The sequence below is a fragment of the Lepidothrix coronata genome, unplaced genomic scaffold (assembly GCF_001604755.1).
Source record: "Lepidothrix coronata isolate B3197 unplaced genomic scaffold, Lepidothrix_coronata-1.0 Scaffold301, whole genome shotgun sequence".
Classification (NCBI taxonomy): domain Eukaryota; kingdom Metazoa; phylum Chordata; class Aves; order Passeriformes; family Pipridae; genus Lepidothrix; species Lepidothrix coronata.
The window spans coordinates 31,644-51,951 of record NW_016690481.1 but is presented as its reverse complement, the minus strand read 5'-3'; the positions used below and the strand labels follow the sequence as shown (position 1 = coordinate 51,951).

General features: G+C 51.9%; 1 protein-coding gene across 2 annotated transcripts; it reads right to left on the bottom strand.

Annotated features, from left to right (window-relative positions):
• Positions 1-488: 488 nt before the first annotated feature.
• On the bottom strand, positions 489-19,876 carry ARHGAP25 (Rho GTPase activating protein 25). 2 transcript variants are annotated; one of them, XM_017837339.1, is made up of 11 exons: positions 19,453-19,876; positions 14,734-14,918; positions 12,085-12,172; positions 11,562-11,681; positions 9,107-9,314; positions 6,042-6,174; positions 5,567-5,640; positions 4,880-5,001; positions 3,854-4,047; positions 2,783-3,357; positions 489-2,208 (listed from the first exon to the last, which is right to left on the bottom strand). In XM_017837339.1, the coding sequence occupies exons 2-11, from the start codon at positions 14,899-14,901 to the stop codon at positions 1,998-2,000; spliced, it is 1,893 nt and encodes a 630-aa protein (XP_017692828.1). In that variant the 5' UTR covers positions 14,902-14,918; positions 19,453-19,876; the 3' UTR covers positions 489-1,997. The 2 variants fall into 2 exon arrangements, with proteins under 2 accessions (XP_017692828.1, XP_017692827.1); XM_017837338.1 differs by having other exon boundaries at positions 19,605-19,876.
• Positions 19,877-20,308: the final 432 nt, after the last annotated feature.

Genomic DNA, 20,308 nt, shown 5'->3' with positions numbered 1-20,308 from the left:
CTGAGATTTCACATCACTAGGACTGAGATTTGAAAAATTTTAATCAGATTTGAAACCTTATACTCAAGTTTGAAACCTTTGGAACTCAGATTTGATCCCTGGGAAGAGCAGAGGACCTTGGCTGTGGATCCTTGGGAAGGCACTGGGATTTTGTACATTTTGCCCACACAGGCCTCCAGAAGGTTCAATTCCATGGTGTGAAGGTTTGCAGGCAGGGTAGTGAGGAGCTGTGTAGTCTCTGGGGATCCCATGGAAAGGAAAGACACCCAGAATCAGCATCTATAGGTCCAATGAGTTATTTATGGGTTGGATTTTTAAATGCAGCTCGACTTTCACAAACCTCTCCTTCACCAGTACTTTATACACACAGCTGAGCAAAGGTGGGTTCAAAGCACCAAACTGAATCTAAGTCTGAGACTGAGTCTGGGTTCAGTCTTAGGGCTAAACAAGACCACCCCACCCCCAGCAAGGCTGAGAGAAGCAAGTGCTTTATACCCAATATTGACTTTTATTCTCCAACAATGTTTTCCCACTCCCATCTCCCTTTGTTTCACACAGTTTCCTCTGTGTCCCTTCCTCTCAACAGTTCTTTTTCCTCCCCAGGCTCTGTCAGACAGCTCTGCAGCCTGTCTTGAACATAATTTTGCCTCATCAAAGCCAAGGCCTCAGTAGCATGAATCCAGTATTTTGGGATTCACCTCCCTGTGCCTGGCACAGACACACGTGGTTGGTCCTGCTTGAAAACTCCTGCAAGTCTCCATGGTTTTCTCCTTTCCATGCCCATGAAGGCTCTGTGCTGAGCTGAGCCTGGGTGTTGCTCTTCCCCCTTCTCAACATAAATGGAGAGTGAAAGGTTTTCTTCAGTCCTGCTATTTTTCTTTCCTCCCCCAAAAAGCTTTGGCAACACCGTGGTACTGCTGGAACCACGACTTGCTGGCAGGGGTGGGAAGAAGCAGACAAGGTCATAAATAGTCACAATGGGATTTTTGGGTCCAGTTTGTCTTTATGGTGGTGGCAGTAGGTGCTGGGGAGAGCCCCAACATCATGGTTGGGGTGCAAACCCAGGTCTTCACCAGCTGGCTGAGGAAATCCTATTCTGTGCTATAGAAACAATGAGAAACCAAAGCAGGGGCAGTAAATAAATCCAGATCTGTCATTCCTTGAAAACTGCCCATCAGGGAAATTGTAGCAGCCCCATTTTCTGTGCTGGGAAAGTTGCTGATGGACTCCCTCTGCACAAAGATCTCCGAGTAGGGGTGTGTGAAAGTGCTCTCCAAAGCTTTGTCAGCTCTGCTGGATTTCTGTGCATGTGGGAACAGCAACTTCAAATACCTGAACAGCCTCTGAACTGAAGAGGTTTCTGTGATATTGGGATTTTCCAGCTGGAGCCTTGGTGTTGATGATCACAGCAGGTGATTCCGCAGGAGATCTCTGATTGACCTGAGGAGCTCTTTGGGCTTGTCCTGCTCTATAAGAGCAATAACCAGCTGTGGAATCAACATGAACACCTCAGCTGAGGTGCTGAAGCATTTGCAGCCCACCAGGCAATGGGCTGTGCCATCCTGGACCCTGGGGCTCCTCTCTTTCCCTGGATCCAGGATTCATGGATGTTTTGCACGGTGGGGATCCCCAGCAAGGCACCAGGGGGCTGGAGGAGGGATTTCTTTCTGTAAAGGCAAAACGTGTCCCTCACCCAAACTCCCACGTGCAAGGCATTCTGACTGAGCAGCAGGAAGTATTGGCCTGTTCTCCAGGTAACTTGAGCAGCTGAAAGAGGAGTTGAGATAAACACACCAGAAAAAGCTAAAGTATATTTTTGAAAGTTCCATTTTCAGAGCATTAACCAGCCTCTAAACTCTGGACTCCTCCCTCCAAATGGGCCTGTGGTCGGTAGCAGGACATTGGACAATACAAGTCCCTGGCTCTGAACCTGCTTGGAAATTCCTGTGGATTTGTGCAGCTGCATTTTGTGCCTGTGCAAAGCTGGGTGTCTCCTCCTAGTTGGTTTTGGCATCAGTTTTGCCTGTGGGTTTACTTAATTTTTTTATCTCCTCCTCAAGCTTCTTGTTTTTCTTCTCCACTTCCTCCCGCGAGCGCTCCACGTTCATCAACTTCAGCTCCAGTTCCTCAGACTTCTTCTTCTCCTTCTCAATGTCCTGGTTCAGCCTCACCACTTTGGCCCAGACTTCGTAGTTTTCCTTCTGGAGACTGCAAAGAAAAATGGAGCATGAAAGGATTGGATCAGAAAAGTGCTGGAAAACCATCATTTGGCTCTTAAGGAGTCCGACCTCTGTGTCATTAAGGAATAAAACAAGCCAAAGGTCCTGCCCTGATTCCCTCAATGGCCACATAAAATGATGCAATAAGTCAATATGTGTATTGATCCTGTGATAACAGTGATAATATAATCACTATATGATGGTTACAACTAACAGTGCCATAATGCTACTACTGAACTCTGGAGAGCATGATGGTAAAGATTAAGGTAATAACAGGAATTATGGCAGTTTGATTATGGCAGGAGCATTGCAGTGCCATACAATGATGTGATAAGAAACATAAAGTATTAATATTGTGGTAATTTAACATTAGCAACTATGTCATGACAGTACAGTACACACAGTACATTGATTTTTAGAGAACCTACTAAATACTCTACTTTAATCATTACTCTTGCATACTGTATAATATTATTGGTACATAAATCTGGGCAATATTTGCTGTCACCACCCGAGCTGCAGATTTCCTGCTCCCCAGAAAGCAGCTCCCTGCAGGGAGTTACCTCTTGATTTGTTCCTCGTAGTCATTTTTCTGTGCTTCCATCTCTTTTTCCAGCCTAAGGACCATGTGCTGCAGGAACTCCCTGCTCTCCTGATCAGGCTTGGGCACCTCAGCGGCGGGACTGGCTGGTTCCTTTGGCTCGTTGCTGGGGCTGGGGCAGGGCAGGAATTCCCTGTCGGAGATGCTGCCGCAGGGGCTGGGGCTGGAGCCGCTGCCGTCCCCGCTCTCCGGTGGGGAGGGGGGAATGCTGTCGCAGGTCGCAGCCCGGTGGAGGTCGAGCAGCTTAAAAAGATCATGAGACAACGTTCTCTTGTGTCCATCGGGGACCACGGAGCGGGAGCTGCTCCCGGGGGAGCTCTTCCAAAAGTCACTGGCAAAGACATCCCTTTTCTCCGGGCTGCCTTTGTCCCCCGGAGCAGCCGCTGCCAGGAAGGACTTCCTGTTAGGTAAGGTCTGAGTTCTTTTCCTTGGCTGCATTTTCCACATTCCCAGGGTATCTTTGGGCTCCTTATCTTCCCTGGGGGCACTTGAGCTCGCAGCTGGTCCAGGGGCGTCGCTGGAATCCGGGTCATCCCTCTGGAAAGCAGAGCATGGCATTAGGAGAGGCTGGCCCTGCCCTGGCAGCAGACAGGTTGTAGCCACTGCTGGCACTGCAAGATTTCCAAAAGGCACATTTGAACACAGACACAGTTTTCCATTAAAATTATTTTAGACTGGACCCTGTTTCCCATTAAAAATAACTTTTTGCAGAGATTTCTTCTGAGAAAAGCCTTTAATCCTCAGTGTTTTGCCTTCACCAGCCTGAACTGAAAAGGTTTCGTCTGTTCAGCTGTTTAGATGAAAAGCATTGGGAATTTTCATTTTTCTCAGAATAGTAGATTTTCCACAGGAAAGTGGAAAGTTTACCTACATCATTTTCCTGATGTAAATATTCCAGAGCTGACAGATACAGCTCTTCCCCCTTTTAACAGCAAGTGCTTTTAGTGGCTCACTGACCTGTCAGAGCCCATAATAACTAATCACACGTTTAATAAACGTGGGTGTGATTGTTTCCCTGGGGATCTGTCCTTACCATTCGCCTCTGGATCACGGCCCTGGGCACGGCAGGGTCCTCTGCAGCCCCCCAGCCCACGGAGCTGCGAGGGACAGGGGCTTTCTTGTCATTTTTTGGGGCAGGTGGGGAGAGTGGCACATCCTTGGACAGGGGGAAGAGGTTTTCGTGGTCACTGATCATCACGGTCATCACCTTCTGCACCCGGGGAGTGCCTGGAGGGATGAGAGATTGTCAGGGACAAACCCAACACAAAGGGATGTTCTGGTTGGCCTTTCGGTGTCTAAAATGGAGCTGCAGGTGAAGACAAGGAGCAGGATCATAAAGACAAATAAAGGGAGGGATTTTTATATTGCCTTTTATTCTATATCAACCTATTAATATATTTATTGGTATAATTATAAATATACCATATTTATAATATATTATTATGTAATTATAAATATTAATATTTAGACATTATTTTTATATATATATTAATAGCAGGAGTAGGACATGGAGCAACCAAGCTGTGAGTCTGCTCAGCTGCACCAGGCCACAATGTGTTCCCCTTTGGCTCAACAGCCAAGCCCAGGTTTGGGGTGTATGAATATCTGGATCATTTGCATGTGAAGTCTGTAGAATAAAGCACCTTTGGCCTTATAACTTCTTTTATCAGCTCTGTTACATCTGTCTCTGCCCACGGGGTTACAGTTTGGCTCAGCTAAAAACTAATTTCTCTGCGTTTCCTTTGTTTCTCTTAGAAGAATTTGACACCTTCCTGCTCTAAGCAACAGAAATGACCTCACCAAATTCCTGAATTGTTTGAGCTCTCTGGACAGAACAAACAGTGCAACTCCAAACAGGTTTTTGTCACCATCAACACCTTTACAGCCACTTACACATGGCTTTACTCTGCTCTGCTGTTCTGTCTGTGCCCAGGCCTGTTTCTGGCTGATATCCATTGGCCCATCCATAGAAAAATTGCAGTTTCAAGATTGTGGATGCACCTGAGTATTCCAGCATGCCAGGTGCTCCTACACCAATTATCCCAGGAGTCCCTTTTACCTCTCATAATAGTTGCAGGATCCTCTATCTTGGGTCTGATGAGGTTCACTCCGATCACTGTTGCCAGGTTATCCACACTCATCTTGTTGACACTGGAGTTCAACTGTATTTCGTGTAGAAACCTGCCAGAATTCAGGGGTAAATATTTCCCATCAGAGGAGGAAGGTTGCAAAAAGCCTTACACACCCATTGGTATAAATCCTGATTTTATCTGATCCTTCAGCTCTTCCTCTCAGTCACAAGGACAGAAACAGTTAGAACAGTGAATTGGAGCTGGGTCTTACTGGTATCAGAATAAAACTCACCATGTGATGAGCTGCTCACCTCCAAAACAAAACAAAAAGGAAGGGAAACCCCCAATAAACCTCAGAATAAACCCACCCAGGGTGGGTGAAACCCAGAGGTTTTGGTGCACCAGGTTTTGTCCAGGAAAACTGCACCTGATTTTAATTCTCAGGGATTTTTAAGTGAGTTTTAGGGTAGTGATTTATGCTCAAACACTGTCGAGGTGTTTATCCCTGTGCCTGAAACTCTCCCTCTGCAGAAGTCAGGATCTGGTGACTCAATAGGAACCAAACCATGGCTTTAGAAGACTCTGCCTGGAGGAGGCAGCTTTGGACTTTGGGGTGACAATTCTGCTCCCCAAGAGCAAATCTGAGCTATCCACACCTTGTGCACAGCACTGACCTGCAGATGTAGCTGAGGAGGTTGTAGTTGTCTCGGGGAAGGAGGGACAGTTGCTTCAGGAGCTCCTGATGGCCCTAAAGGCAAGTAAAGAAACAGCTCTAGAAAGATTCACAGATATACATGGACTCAAGAACAGCTCTTGGTCACTCCATCCACCCTTGTATAATCCTGCCTCCTGGTGATTCCCAGTCCCCATCCCTGGGAGTGTTCAAAAAACACGTGGATGTGGCACTGAGGACATGGTTTAGTGGTGAACGTGGTGGTGCTGGTTGATGGTTGGACTTGATATTACAAGTCTTTTCCAATCTTAATAACTCCATGATATTATGGTTCTCTTGTCATTTGCTCTCCTTGGAAGTCGCATTTCTCCATCAGACCAAGCATGGACATGGAGAAGTTCTGTAGGGAGCACAGAGCCCTGGGTATGAAACACAGCTGGTTTTGGGGCCAGAAGGAGCAAAACAGAAATCTCTACCTTTGTCTCATCAGTGTCCAGTGCCTGCCCACAGAGCAGGAAATCCTCATACTGCGCCCAGGGCACGACAGGCTCCGGCAGCTCCCGCAGGTACAGCTTGAACAGGGAGGCCACAGTGTGAACATCCGTGTCCCTGCAAGGTGCAAAGGGTCCCTCAGGTGACACTCAGCCCCAGAAGGTCCCAGCAGGGGAGCAAACCCTGCCCATGGCTCTGTTTGAGCTCCGTGCACAGATGTGGACACGGGGAGATGTAAATGGGGAGGGCACCCCAAGCCAGGGAATGGCCCCAGCTGGCAGGAGAGTAAAGGCTTGGTGGAGGTTTTCACTACCATGGGTCTGATAGGTCCCAGTGTCTGAGCTGGGATAGCCAGAAATTCAGTAAAAGGGCTCCTGTTCTCTCCCAAGACCGAGTTCTGAGCAGGCACAGTCACTGCCTCAGCTCTCCCCAGCTGCCCTTCCCTGCCCCTGGGCCCTGGCACACAGTCCCTTTCCTTGGCTGCTCCATCACGATTTTGGGCAAACCAGGAGCCAAGGCAGCAGCAGCTGCCCCTGGCACGACACAGGCTCCTCTCCTGGTCATATACTGCTGTCTCCATCTCTCCCCTTCACACTCTAAACCTAAAATCACTTTTCTTCACCTCCTGGACAGCTCTGAAGCCATGTTATTTAATGAATGGGAGCTGAATATCTGCAGTTCTACACCAGCTCTTGTTGCTGCAGTCAAATGATAAAAAAACCAAGAAAAAGTAAGCAAAACCCTTGTCCCACCTTCCCACTCCTTCAAGTAAAGCCATCCCAGCCCACACTGGGCTCTGGAGGGTTTGTGTGCCCATCCTGGCACTCCATGTTTGGCCACAGTCCCCACTGTGGGGCTTCAGATCCTGTCTCAGACCAGCAGCAGTTACTGGGGCTGTTCTGCTGGGACAGATGTTTGCAGCTTTGCAGCCCCTGGAGTTGACATCATGTCAAAAGGACACTGTCAAGACCAGAAGCCTCTAATCTGACCCACCTTGAAGTCACTAAACTGTTCTAAACTTCGAGCAAAAACCCCCCAGGTCAGTTATTTTTAGGATTGGTTTGGGGTCTAAAACACCATTATTTTTAACAAATGCACATAAACATGAAGGGATTTTTTCAGAGCTATATTTTTGTAGGGCCTACCAATACACACAATTTAGTCATCCCAGGTGCCTGGACTGCAACAACAGTTTTCTAACACTCCCCACTCAATCCAGGGTGAGTGTGCCTGTGAAAACCCAAACAGGCAGCACAGAAGGTTGAGCCAACCCCTTGCTGCACTCAGGTCACTGTAAACTCTGTTATTTGCTTTCCTCCTCACCGGGAAAATGTTTTGGTTGAGGTGCCAGGGGACTGCAGTCCTCCTGGGACCACCCCGGGATGTCATTCCCAGCCCTGTGGGACAGGGGGGACATCACAAGGTGCTGGGAAAGGGCTGAGCTCCCTGGCCAGGCCCTGCTGCAAAAGTTCTGCAAAAATTGGAAAAAGGCTTCACCTTCCCATGGCCCCCCACAGGTTCCAACAGGAACAGGCTGAGTGCCCAGGAAGTGAGAAACATTCAGATGCAAAGCCACTGGTGGGATGTTTTCCCTCCCCAGCTTTGACTTGCAGGGGGATTTAGATCAAGGTGTTAGGATTTCTCCTAACAAAACTGGATTAAAGCGGGAAAAGTTTTATGGTAGGGACAGGTGAACAGACAGAGGAGGCCCCTGCACACCACTTAAACAAGGTGTTCAGGGGGATTTAGATCAAGGTGTTAGGATTTCTCCTAACAAAACTGGATTAAAGAGGGAAAAGTTTTATGGTAGGGACAGGTGAACAGACAGAGGAGGCCCCTGCACACCACTTAAACAAGGTGTTTTGCACAAAAATCCAGGGAAGCTCCTGGGTTTGGGGCTCCCCTCCCACCAACATCCCAGGTCCTGCTGGCAGCTCTCAGAGCTCAGGTGTTGCCACAGGGAGCAGCTCCCAAATTCTGCCCCGGTGGGGCATCCCCATGGCCAGTGTCACCCTCACACACAGCAACAGCCTGGGCACTCCTTGTCTTGGGTCTGGTGGGCAGGACAAGGCAGGAATTGAGCCCAAACCCTCGCTTTTGGTGCCATGCAAAGGCAGGACCCACTTTTCCGTTATTCCAGGTCCGGGATCATGGATTTCACCAGCACAAACTGCCAGGTGAAACCCCAGCACAGGTGAACAGGACAGGGTGGGAACTGAGGGATGGAATTCCTTATGGAATTGAGGCCAAACCCAAGGGGTTCAGGTGGGGTAGGTGGGAAACTCCCTTGGAGACAGGGAGGCACCTGAGGGGCAGCTGCATCCCTTTGGGATCCTTTTGGGAAAGGAAGCACCAGGGCTTTACCCTCCTCCTCTCACTTTGCACAGGCCATAGCAGAGGTAGCAGTTGCAAATGTCTCTCTCCAAAGCCTCTCCAAGACCCATGAGCAGGGACAGGCAGCTCTCCCGGACTCAGGGAATTATCCATTTCCTCTTGGCCCTGCAGAAGAAGAGGGTCAGGGGGGCCTGACCCGCCTTGCAGCAGCAAAAATCTCTCACATCTCTGTGTGGTGTTGTAGGGAAAAGCAGCAGGAGGAAAATATCATGGCTGTGGGCTGGCAGGGAGAGGAATAACTTCTGCTGTGCATCAGGGTGTTCTCTGAACTCATTTAGGATCCTCTCCTTGCTCTGCTTTCTCTAAACCCTCAGCTGATGGGCAGTGCAGGCTCTTCCCTTTGCTCCTTCCTTGGCTGCTCCTGCAAATCCTAATTGCTGCCCTGTGCAGGGCTAAGGACTGGACTCCATGATCCTTGTGGGTCCCTTCCAGCTCAGCACATCCTGTGATTCTGTAAATGCTTTCCTTTATTTCCATGAATCTCATCTCAACAGCCCCTGACTCTGCCTGTGCCTCCCTTCGTGGTTTCTGCTGAATCCTGTCTCCTGGTCAAGCCCTTCTGGAGGGTCCAGGTTTCCTGCAGGGCATGCAGGGGGGTCAGACTGGCTGCTTTTTCCCGGGATTTGGGAGCAGGAGAGGGGGAAGGCAGCATTACCTGTCGAAGGACGGCCTCTCCCCGGCGTCGAAGGCGTCCCGGAGCTGTTTGACCAGGTTGTCCTGGCCGGGCAGGCGGAAAATCCCCTCCTCGCTCAGCCCGTGCTCCCGGATGAACTCGGCACATTTCTGCACCAGGATGGGCACCTGGGGCTGCCCAAACTTCTGCTCATAGGCCATGGTCTCTGCCAGGCGCTGCCCAAACACCGCTGGCGAGAGGACACACGGTCAGAGGGGCCCAAAGCTCAGCCAAAGGCTCATCAGAGGAGCCCCAAAGCTCAGCTTAAAGGCTCAGCACCCACCCAAGGGGCTCCCTGCAAGTGCTCCAGCAGCACCTGCTGCTCTGACAGCACAGGACACACCAAGTGCCTGCAAACTTTTTAAACATACGCTCAAACCCAGGAAAGTTTCTGGAAAAGTCTTTGCTGAGACAAAGTTCCACAGAAAGCAGAACTTTTTTCCCAAAGAAACGACAGCGAAACAAAACCTTGTTCCTCCTCCGAATAATTCACAGTTCTTGAAACAATTAAAGCCAGGCAGTGAGCCTTGGGTTTTGCCTGCCTAGAAGCAGGGTCCTGATACAGAAGGAGACAGGAGCAAGGCACAGGGAGGGAAGGCAAGGTATAAAAAAGCACAGAAATAAGAATGGATCCTTGAAGGGATTTGGAGCTGGAATTCTCACTGATCTAATTGCTCTTTTTCCCTCTTCCCCTCCAGAAACTCCCCTGTGCAAAGGAACAGCAGAGTTCCACAGGGGGTGGTACCTTTCCTTTGGAGAAATGGCTTTTTCCTCCTGAACTCCCAGCAAAGGGAGCATTGGGTGGTGGGAAGGCAGCAGCCTTCAACCCAGCTCTTCCTCCTCAGAGCCTGGGCCATGAGCAGACAGATCCCAACTCCAAGTGGCTCTGGGATATTAATGGCACATGGTCCTCTGGTCCTCTATCACATTTGTGCCCCAGCAGTGCCTTGATGTGTTCACTTTGTGCTCTGAAGGCTGAACTAATTCCTGTGCATCCTCCAGCCCAGGAAAAAGCAGGTAAACACCCTCATCTGGACCCACAAGGCCTGTCAGCACTTGCCTGGTCATGGGGGTTTTTCACTTATCACTCACACTTTTAAATAAAGAATATAAACCTGACACTGTGCACAGGAAAAGCAAATATCTTCTTTTTTTTTTTTCCTCTCTGCTTTGGTAGCTGATAATGATTTGGTTATTTGACTGCAGGCTGGCAGATTTGTTAATCTGGGGACACCACCCTAATGTTAGAGGGTGACAACCAGCCCTGCAAAGCCCTCCAAGATTTTGGAGATGCTTTTGCTGTTTCTTCACACTCTGCAGCTTCTCTGCTTCTTGGTGAGCAACAAGCTCACGGTGAGTTGGGTCACAGGGCTGCCAAAACCTCCACTGCACAGTGGGTTGCTCTAAAACCTCGTGTTGCCTCAGCTCACACTGAAGCCAAAAATCTAAAGTGTGAGTTTTGGGGTCTGTTAACCCGGGTATTCACATAAAATGCAGCTCCACAGTCCCTGACTTCTCTGCTGTCCTCAGGAGTGTCTGTGCTATTATAAATTACATTTTCTGTCTTATAAAGTCACTTCATCTCTCTGGAAGGAACCAACAGCCTCCTAAGTTCAAGTAGGGATCAGATGTGGAGTTGTTATTAAGTATCAGAGCCAGTCGGGGCCATGCCCTGAAAATTTCTGGCTCACAATCCTCAGTTCACTGGGTGGTGCTGCCCTGGGAGAGGCACAGCCTGGTTCAGTTTAGAGGTAGAAAATCCTTATAGGAAAAGGTTGGATAGTTCATCCTGATGGGAAAAGTGGATGGAGTGACCTTTGCTGCTTCTTTTGTGGTTTCATCTGTGGTGTCAAATCTACAGTGTGATCCTTTCTGATCCATCCATGCTTTGTAATTCCCTGACTGCAATTTTATAATGGAATAACTGCATGGCTGGGGGTCTGGAAGAGGATCTCGGGACTGGAAGAGAAGATCTGGGGCTGAAGGGTGCCTGAGTGTGTGGCCAAGGCAGGCTGGAGAGAAAATGGGGGCAGAAAGATTGGGGTGAGCAAGAAAAGCTGGAAGAAAAGCAAAGCAAAGTGAGGAAATTGGCTGGTGAAAGGCAAGATTTTTCAACGCTTTTATCCCCAAATGGGAGTTGTTTTCAAGAACAACTTTTTCAGGGTCGGTAAGTCAATGAGGAAGTCGGCAGAAGAAGATGAAACCAGCCCAGAAATGTTCATTCATGCTCAGCTGCCTTTCCCTCAGCACTGCCTGTGTTTGCAGCAGCCCCAGCACCAGGGTCTGCTCCAGGTTTCGAGGGCATCACAAGTGACACAGCTCCCTTTTCCAGTGCCAAAGATTTGTGAGCCCAGCTTTGAAATCCTCGCCCAGAAGTGCTTCAGACCACAGGACAGCAGGAGATCACCCCTCCCAGAGCTGCCCTGCCCCCCTTTACCTCCTGAGGCCGAGCCCAGCACACGCCGGATGGATTTGACCCACTCCTCCATCTCACTCTGGGAGCTGGCCATGAGCACACAGGGGTCCTGCCCTGCCCGGGGCTGGTCTCCAGCCACCCCTGCAAAAAATAACATTTATGCATCATTTATGGAGGGCACTGGAGGAGAGGAGACACACTCGTGCTGCTTTCTTTGCTAAATGCCTCTGGCTCCAGATTTCCCCGTTAACGTCTCCCTGGCTGCGAAGGAAGCACAGCTCTGACACTTCACTTGAGGAAGGTCTGCAAGAAGGAACAGAAACTGCTGCACTTTGCAGCTTGGCAGGGCTCCTTCTCACCATGGGACATGGGCACTGACACAGGGCCCTGAATATTGAGATATTTATTTTCACAGGAAACAGCACTGTGGGGACCTTGGAAAAAAGTGGGAGCAGAAGGACTGGGGAAAACGACTTGCCCAAATGATTTTGGGTGAACAGTCCAGCCCAAAAGTGTGCAACAAAGAGGAGTGAGGCTTCCTCACCTGGGATGATTTCGAAGATGAATTTCCCTCCTTCCTCTGGGTTGCTGGCCACCTCCTTGATGGTGCTTCCCTGGAGGGACAGGCAGCCCTAGGACAGAGCAGAGCAGCAGCTGAAAATACCTGTGTGCCACCTCTGCAAGGCCACACAAACGTGTGTCAGCATGGAGGGCAGAATTCCTGCTTTCAAACAGGTTGCAGGAGCTATATTTCATATATTTGATAGATTGATAGATAGATAGATATACACTAGAATGGCTTCTCAAACAATAAGGGCCACTTCTTAAATGCCAGTTTTTCCAATGAAGTGATTCTCAGAATGAAAAAAATGCTTCTTTTGCTCTTTCTTTTTTTTTTTTTTTCTCCATTCTCATGCTTTTTTAGCCCCTGTTGGGAGTGGAAGGAGAGAGAACAAAGGAGAAGGGACTTGGCAAAACCACAGAGGATCCTCTTTCTGCTGTGACAGAGCAGGAAAACTGTTCCTTTAACACAGCATCACTTAAACCCAAAAACCAACCCAAAGCTGGCAGGAGAGGAGCAGAGGAAAAGAAGAAAAGGGATGGGAAATCAAAAATTAAAGTGGAAATCAGCCATTCCGTTGGACCTTCTCTCCCCTGGCTGTGGAAGTTGGTGGAGGGGCTGGGCTGAGTCAGTCCTGGAGGCCTCCCGGGGCAGGAAATGAGGTTGTGCCCCAGAAATGAAGTTTCTCAGTGATTTCAGACTCCAAGAGCCTGAACTGCAGCTGCATCCATCAGAACCTTTGATGGATCCATCAGAACCTTTGATGGATCCATCAGAACCTTTGATGGATCCATCAGAACCTTTGATGGATCCATCAGTATCACTGATGGGATCAAAGGGGCTCAAACTACCTCAGGGTGGTGCCGCAGGGTCACAGCCAGAGCTGCCAAAAGTGCCATGAAGAGCCATCAGCTTCTCCCAGCACTTTCTGTTCCCACATCCCATTTACAGGGGAAGGGGCTCCTCCTCCCCATCACCCTCAAATGGGGCGAAGCCAGAAATGGGACCTGGATCCCCCCTGTGCTTCCACCCCGAGGATCCACTGATCACCTTCCCCTTAGGAATGTTTTCTATCCTTTGCTCCTGGTGACACTTCCTCCAGAAAACTGCTTTTCCCTGGAATTTCTCCAAACGAGGAAAAGGTGGCGGATGCTCAAAGAGCAAGTTACAATGTGGATAAAACAAATGAAAAACTAAAAAGTTATCCATATAAATCTGGGAAACCACTTGATTCCTTCCAGGCAGGTGTACTGTGATGCATTCCCTGAGAAATGGTTTATATGGGGTGGATAGAGGGGTGTCAGAGCCCGGAGGGGCCGAGGGTGGGATGGTGCTCCCAGGGGTCCAAGGGGGGGTTGGTGTTGCCAGAGGGGGCTGCAGACTTTGGGCACTGGTGCAGACATTCAAATCCTGCCACAGTGAATGATCACACTCCAGTTGTGTGCAGCAGAGCAGGTGCTTGTTGTGCTCTCCTGAAGACCCCATAAAAGCACCAGAACTGCTCTGAATCCGAGTGCTCAGCAGGTTTGCAGCCTTGTCCCTCAGAGGAAAAGGCACTGGAAGTTTCTGGCCATGCAGGGTGGGCCAGGGCAGCACCTGCACCACTGAGGATGGAGCTGGGCTGGGATACAAGCCCACAGGCCAGAGAAAGAGAAATTTCCTTCCCTTCCAGCTGCCTCTCCCATGGCAGGAGGTCCCATGGAAGCAGCTGCCCTGGGCTGGCCCCTGCCCAGCCCTCAGCCCTGCCCTGAGCTCTGGCCTGGGCCGATCCTCACACCCAGGCTAGGCTGGAAGTGCTGTGGCTTTTCCCTACAAGCATCCTGTCAGGTGCCTTTCCCATCAAGAGCAGGGCTAAAACCTCTCCCAAAGCTCCCATCCCCTTGTGCACCCAGTGCTGCTGCCAGGGAAATGGTGTGGAAGTGAGGTCTTCTCAGCTCCCTTCTCCTGTCTTGGGAAAAGATAACAGCTTTGCAGTTGCTGACTGGTTTGTTTTTTCCCAGCACCCCAATTCTTGGGCACAGGGTCATCCAGGCCTCAGCAGGGCTTGCAGGCATCCAAAGAATTTCAGAGAATAGATGAAGTTCCTGATCAGGATCCTTCATCTCTCTTACTGCCCAGAGGCAGAAAACTCCTTTAATACCCAACTCTAGATCCATCCCAAACCATATCATAGAATCATAGAATCATGGGATGGTCTGGGTTGGAAGGGTCCTTAAAGCTCATCTCATTCTACCCCCTGCCATGGGCAGGGACACCTTCCACCAGCCCAGGTTGCTCCAAGCCCCATCCAACCTGGCCTTGGACACTTCCAGGGATGAGGCAACCTGTGCCTTCTCTGGGCAACCTGTGCCAGGGCCTCCCCACCCTCACAGGGAAGACTTTTTTCCTAATATCTAATCTAAATCTAGTCTCTGTCGGTTTGAAGCCATTCCCCCTTGCCCTGTCACTTCAAACCCTTGTAAATAGTCCTTCCCCCTCCTTCTTTCAGGCTCCCTTCAGGCACTGGAAGGCCACAACTAGGTCACCCTGAAGCTTCTCTTCTCCAGGCTGAACAACCCCAATTCTCTCAGCCTGAATTTCCCAACATGGGGGGAGTTTGAGAACCAGCAAAGCCCAGTGGCCTCGTCCTACCTGTGGTTTGGCATCATCCTCATCCTTGTAGTAGTAGAGCTGCTGGCCCTTGAGCACGAAGTACCTCTGCTGCCAGTTCTTGACGATGGAGCGCTGCTTCTTGAGCCAGCCCAGCTTCAGGGGCCGCTCCAGGGCACTGGGGGAGCCCGGGCGGGGGTCCCCGCTCATCACACTCCTGGATCGGGCTGCCAGGGACACAGAGGGCTGGGATGGGACAGGGGGGCGTGCTGGGGAGTGGGGGGGACACAGGGGACACCGGGGACGAGCCGCCGGCAGGGAGAGCAGCTCTCGGCCCCGCGGCCCCACCGAGCAAACTGGCTGAGTGCTCAGAGGAAGTGGCTGCACTATCTGTCAGGCTGTGCTTCCTTTTTCCTGCGTGGGAGTAATTGTCTTGCAAGTGAGAAGAAAATTATTAGCTTTTTTTTGGTGGGTTTTTTGTTCGTTTGTTTGTTTTTTAGATGGGAGTTTGTGTTTTTTCCTACCCACTCCAGCGGAGTGGCCTGGCCTGGCTGGGAAAAACTGCCTGGAAGTTGCTCTGGGAGAACCTGATGTTCCCAACGGGGAAGATCTCAACACTATGGGACTGGAAAGTCTCCAAGGAGGGCAAAAGTGCCAGTGTGGATTTACTGCTGGGCAGAGCAGTGTTCCTGTCTCCTGTTTGCACAGATGAGCCCCACTGGTGCCAGGGACCCTGTGCCATCTCTCAATGCCTCTGTGACAGCAAATGCCTTGGGAGGGATCATTTCCAGAAGGGATTTTTGCCTCTGGACCAGGCACTGCAGCCCCCCAGTGCCAACCCAGCTGGGCAGAGCCAGCATTTATGGCAGGGCAAAAACCATTTCCTGACTCCAGGGAAATTGGGCTTCCCTGGCCTCTGCCCATGGTGATCTCCTGAGGTTTTGCATCTCCCCTGCTAAAATGGGGCTGGTGGCACCTGGCTGGGTCCTGCAGGTGAGGACTGTGCAGGATTTGGGCCCCAGAGCCCCACAGTGGTTCCTGGCAGAGGAGATCTGGGCACAGCCAGAGCTGTGGGGGAAGGGGTGTGACACTATGGGATGGAGGAATCTCTGCCCCCAGACACCCTCTTCTCCCCATGTTGGCCAGTGGAGCAGAGAACTGCAAGAGCTGCATTAGATATGAGCACCAGGAGTCCTGGCCTGGGCCTGAGTGCAAAGGAGAACCTGAAAAAAGTGCAAATTCAAAATATCTGTCATTGCCTTGTGATGTTGGGGACACCTGAGCAGATGGCACATGGCACAGACAGCCCCAGGGAGCACCAGCCTGAGAACACTTGGCCCCCAGGGCCGAGCAGGGTGGTGCTTCAGGGGGTGCTGCAGTTCAAGTGTGTCCCCACTTTCCCTTCCAAAATCCTCCAGAGCAAGAAACCCCCTGTGTTTTCCCTTCACCCCGGGTAGGCACCCTGAGCTCACCCCCCACTACAAACCTGTCACAGGATTGCAAATCACTTCCCCAAAAATCCCAAAAAGGGTTGTGAATGCCAAAATCAGCCTCCAAAGTGCCACAAGGATGCTGCACATTCAGTGTGGTCCTGCAGAGGATGAGGTTGGAAGCAGGGACCTTCCAAAGGGAACTGCCAGTGAGCTCTCCGGAAAAATGCTGGTACTGGGGATTACCCTGATGAAAAACCTAGTGGGGTTTCCAAATTGCTCCTCCAGCTCTGGCACCTTCTCTGCTCCTTGCCAAAACATCTGCATTACTCAGATCTCCTAAATATTAGTGATTCCCAGCAAAGTGCTCAGGAGCAGCATCGCTCCCCTCCATAAATCACATCCCTTCATGTCCTGTGGCTGCTGCCGACTCCTGGGGACGAAGGACTTTTGGGGAACGATCCTCAGGGCCCTGCTTGCCTCCTGTGGGGGCTTATTCCAAAGTGAACCTGTTCAACTCAGAGGGTCCTTAACTCACACCCACTCACACGGGTGGGAATCAGGGATTTGCTCCATCCACCCCTGTGTCCATCCTTCCCCAAAGAGCTCAGCCCAGCAGTGCTGATACTCGAGTAGCACAAGGCTTGGAAGGAGAAATTTTGGGATTTTTATGAAAAATGCAATGGTTTTCTACCCTTTATGGGAGGTATCAACCTCCCTCTAAGCCCATCAGGGTCTGCAGATGGAAAGGAAGTACCCAGTGGGTGCTGCTGCCTGGGGGTCCCTCCTGCTCTCAGCCTGGAGCTTAAATTGTCCATCCTTGCTGGAAACCAGGTTTATTTTCTCCCTCCTTGAAGCCTTTCCCAGGTCCATCAGGACTGTGGGTTCAGAGGGGCCCCCTGGGGTCCCTTTTCCTTAGAATCAGCCCTTCCAGGATCAAGGTACAGCTGGAGGCCTGGCCTTATCCCTGGCTTAGCTGTGTTTGTGCCCATCCCTGTGCCCCCGTGTGAACATGAACATATTTTCCCTCTGCACGAGGCAGCTCTGCCTGAACTTTGGGCTCGTTTAGGGCCAGAAGAGCAGTTTTGCTACTTTTACCTCCTCCCCAGCAGTGTCACTGCCCAGCCCCACCTCAGGGCTCGAGCGGGGGCGTGGGGAGGGCCCTGCTCTGGGCCTTGGCTTTGCACAAAATGAGGCTTTTCTGCCCAGTGGAAACTTCTCTGCACTCACAGAACCAGAACCACCAAGGCTGGGGCTCCTTCCTCACCACTTTTATACGTCTCTGCCTTTTGTGGCTGGTGAGACGCCCAGCTCAGGTGTGATGTCCAATTAAGTTGTGATAACCAGCTCAGGTGTGATGCCCAGCTCAACATTTTAGGTGGGGTGGGCACAAAGCTTTTTCCCAGGCTCTCCTTGCCCTGCCAAGCCCTGCACCCTCAGCTCTGCTCTTCTCTGCGCTCTCACGGGGCAGGAAGGAGCCACCAAGAGCAAACGTGGTGCCCCCAAAGAGTTTCCTGTGGCAACCACCTCTAAGGTTGAATATTTCCTCCAAAACATCCTCAGTCTCCCTCCAGCCCTGGGACTGGCCACAGCAGGGTGTCCTTGTCCTGCTGCCCACCCCCCAGAAAGAGGAGCCCTGTCAGAGGGCACTTGCAGGAGGAATGGCAGAAGGTGCCACCCTGGTGCCCACATGGACATTTGGTTCCTGCTCCAAACCCTGTCCTGGGCAAGAGCCCTCCCTGCCCTCCTGTTGCTCCTGCCCTGCAGGAAGGATAGTGGGGACTTGGAATAAAAACCAGTGAAAGGGCCACAGGAGGTTTCACAGTGAAATCCCAATTGACATAAAGAGTTTTGCAGTTTCCTCAGCAGGAGGAAGGAGCTGGTGCCCTGCCCTGGGGCTTCCAAAAGCTGCCTGTGCCACTGCCAGGGCTGGGGATGAGGAGGGGACAGCCAGGAGGAGCCAGTGAGAGCAGTGACAGCTCATTTGCAATTATTGCAAATGTTTGCAAATATGACTTTACATTTCCACAAGTAAAGTCGCAGCACCCCTGGAGATACACACAGACACCCTCATCCAGCAGCTCACAGCAGCTAGAGGCTGCAAAAAGCACCAGGAATTTCATCACAAGCAGATTTTCTTGGAAAAAAAGAAATTCCTGGTACCGACACAAGTTCAAGCTTCTGTCCCATCTCCACCCTTCACTCCCCTGCAGGCTCAGGGTCCCCTGGCCTTTTTTTCTGAGCTGCTGATTGACTTTACCCATTTCTCCACAGCCTCTGGGCAAAAAAGTATGAATTATCCTGGGAATGGGCAATGCAGGAGTCCAGGATGCTTCAGTGATAACTGTGTGGGGATTTCTTTGCCTTCCTTGAGTTTCTGGGCCACCTGAGGTCTCATCCTGCCCATCACTGGGTGTCTCCAGCCCAGTCAGAGCTGCACCCCTTCATCTGGGGCTCTGTGTGAAGGAAAGGGTTTGGCCACTCCCAGAAAAGTGGGCAGAAATTGAAATAACCTTGCAGGAAAATCCAGGCAGGTCAGCCTTGGAATCTGTCTCAGTGGGGAGGAGGCAGAGCCCGGCAGAGACCAGCTGGGTCAAACCTCTGCACAGGGAGAAATCCAGTGTGTGCCTGGGCCGAGTTTGGCACCAGTGCCAGGAGCACGGAGGGCCTTGGCCTCAGTGTGTGCACAAGGCTGGACTCCTGTGCCCCTTCCCTGACCAACCCATCCTCACCCCGAACCCCCTCTCTGGCTGCTTGACCCCAGACCAGGCCCTGCCTCAGAGCCCACACAGGGATCCCACACTCCTTCCCAAAGGGGTTCCCAAGTGGTTCCCATGCTGGAAATGGTGAATGAGAGCCCTGCAAAGCCTGGGCAGAGGTGGGAGGTGGGTCAGGAAATCCCAGCGTGAGGCTGTTCCGTGGCCATGGGAGTCAGAGGGTGAGGCTGTTCCGTGGCCATGGGAGTCAGAGGGTGAGGCTGTTCCATGGGAGTCAGAGGGTGAGGCTGTTCCAGGGGAGTCAGAGGGCTCCTGGCCCCCGTGAGAGGGAAGCAGTGATGCCGGAGTGGGCGCAGATCCCTGAGCCAGGGCGAGGTTGTTTCCTGCAGCCGGTGCTGTCCCGCTGCCCCTCGGCCTGCTCTGCTCCCCCTGCAAGGCTTGGCCAGCAGAACGAGCCCCTGTGCTTTAAACCCCCCTGAGCCCGGATTTTGGAGGGGCAGCAGCCCCACGCTGCCAGGTCTCCCTGTCCCCCCCCCACAGCCCCGGCCCTGCTCCCGCAACGGCCCTCGGGGACAACTTTGCAAATCACTTCTTGCAAATCATTTGCAAATCACCTGCGAACCATCCACTGTCTCGAAGGCAGCAGCTGAGGGCCGGGTCCCCTCTCCAAAGCCACGGCTGCAATCGCAGCCGGGCTTGGCCACAGCCCCCCACAGCCCCTGCCTATCCCCGCACACTGACCCCGACGAGGAAACACCGAAGGTACCTATTTTTGCAGCGTCCATTTTCAGGTTGAAATCCCAGTTCCGTGGCAGCTTGAGGGACATTTTGGACCAGGAAGGGCTCTTTTTTTCCCAAGGTGGGCTTGCTTAGGAGATGGGCTGAGCCGCAGCTCCGGTGGTCCCGTGGGGATCCTGCGCCGGGGGTTGATGCCCCCACGAAGAGCAACAGCTCGGCAGGGCTTGATTTGCCAACGAACTTCCTCCTCCCTCCGAGGGCGGCCGAGAACAACCCCATAAAAGTACCTTCCTGCCCCGCTTCCCCGCACAGCTCTGCCCCGGCTGCCCCGACGCCGCTCGGGCGATGCCCGGCGCGCTCCCCTCCCGGCCCGCTGTCCTGAGGGCTCTGAGGGCCCGGCCCGGCCCGGCCTGCCCAGGACGCGCTGCCCGGGGCTCCCCGCGCTCGGCTCGGAGCATTTGAGGAAGTGGGGCCTGCCGGGGCCGGTGGGCAGCCGGGGCCGCTCGCCGAGGACACGGCCCAGCCCGGAGTTTCGGGAAATGTTTTGCTCGGCAGCAAAGCAGACCCGGCTGTGGCTCAGGATGATGTGCCTGTCCTGGTGCATCCCCCGTGCAAACCACGGCGGCCTTTCATCTTTCTTATTAACTGCTGAGTCCCCACAGCTGATTTAGGGTTTTACACCCGCGTTGTGACAGCAGTGTGAGCCAGATGGGGATGAAATGAGGCAGCTCT

Bases quoted from the DNA above. Each gene is read 5' to 3' on its own strand.
- ARHGAP25 (XM_017837338.1), bottom strand. From the start codon at position 19,665: ATGTCCCTCAAGCTGCCACGGAACTGGGATTTCAACCTGAAAATGGAC. The intron at 12,173-14,733 runs GTAGGACGAGGC...GCTCTGTCCTAG, and splicing joins AGGATGATGCCAAACCACAG to GGCTGCCTGTCCCTCCAGGG. The intron at 11,682-12,084 runs GTGAGGAAGCCT...TATTTTTTGCAG, and splicing joins CATCTTCGAAATCATCCCAG to GGGTGGCTGGAGACCAGCCC.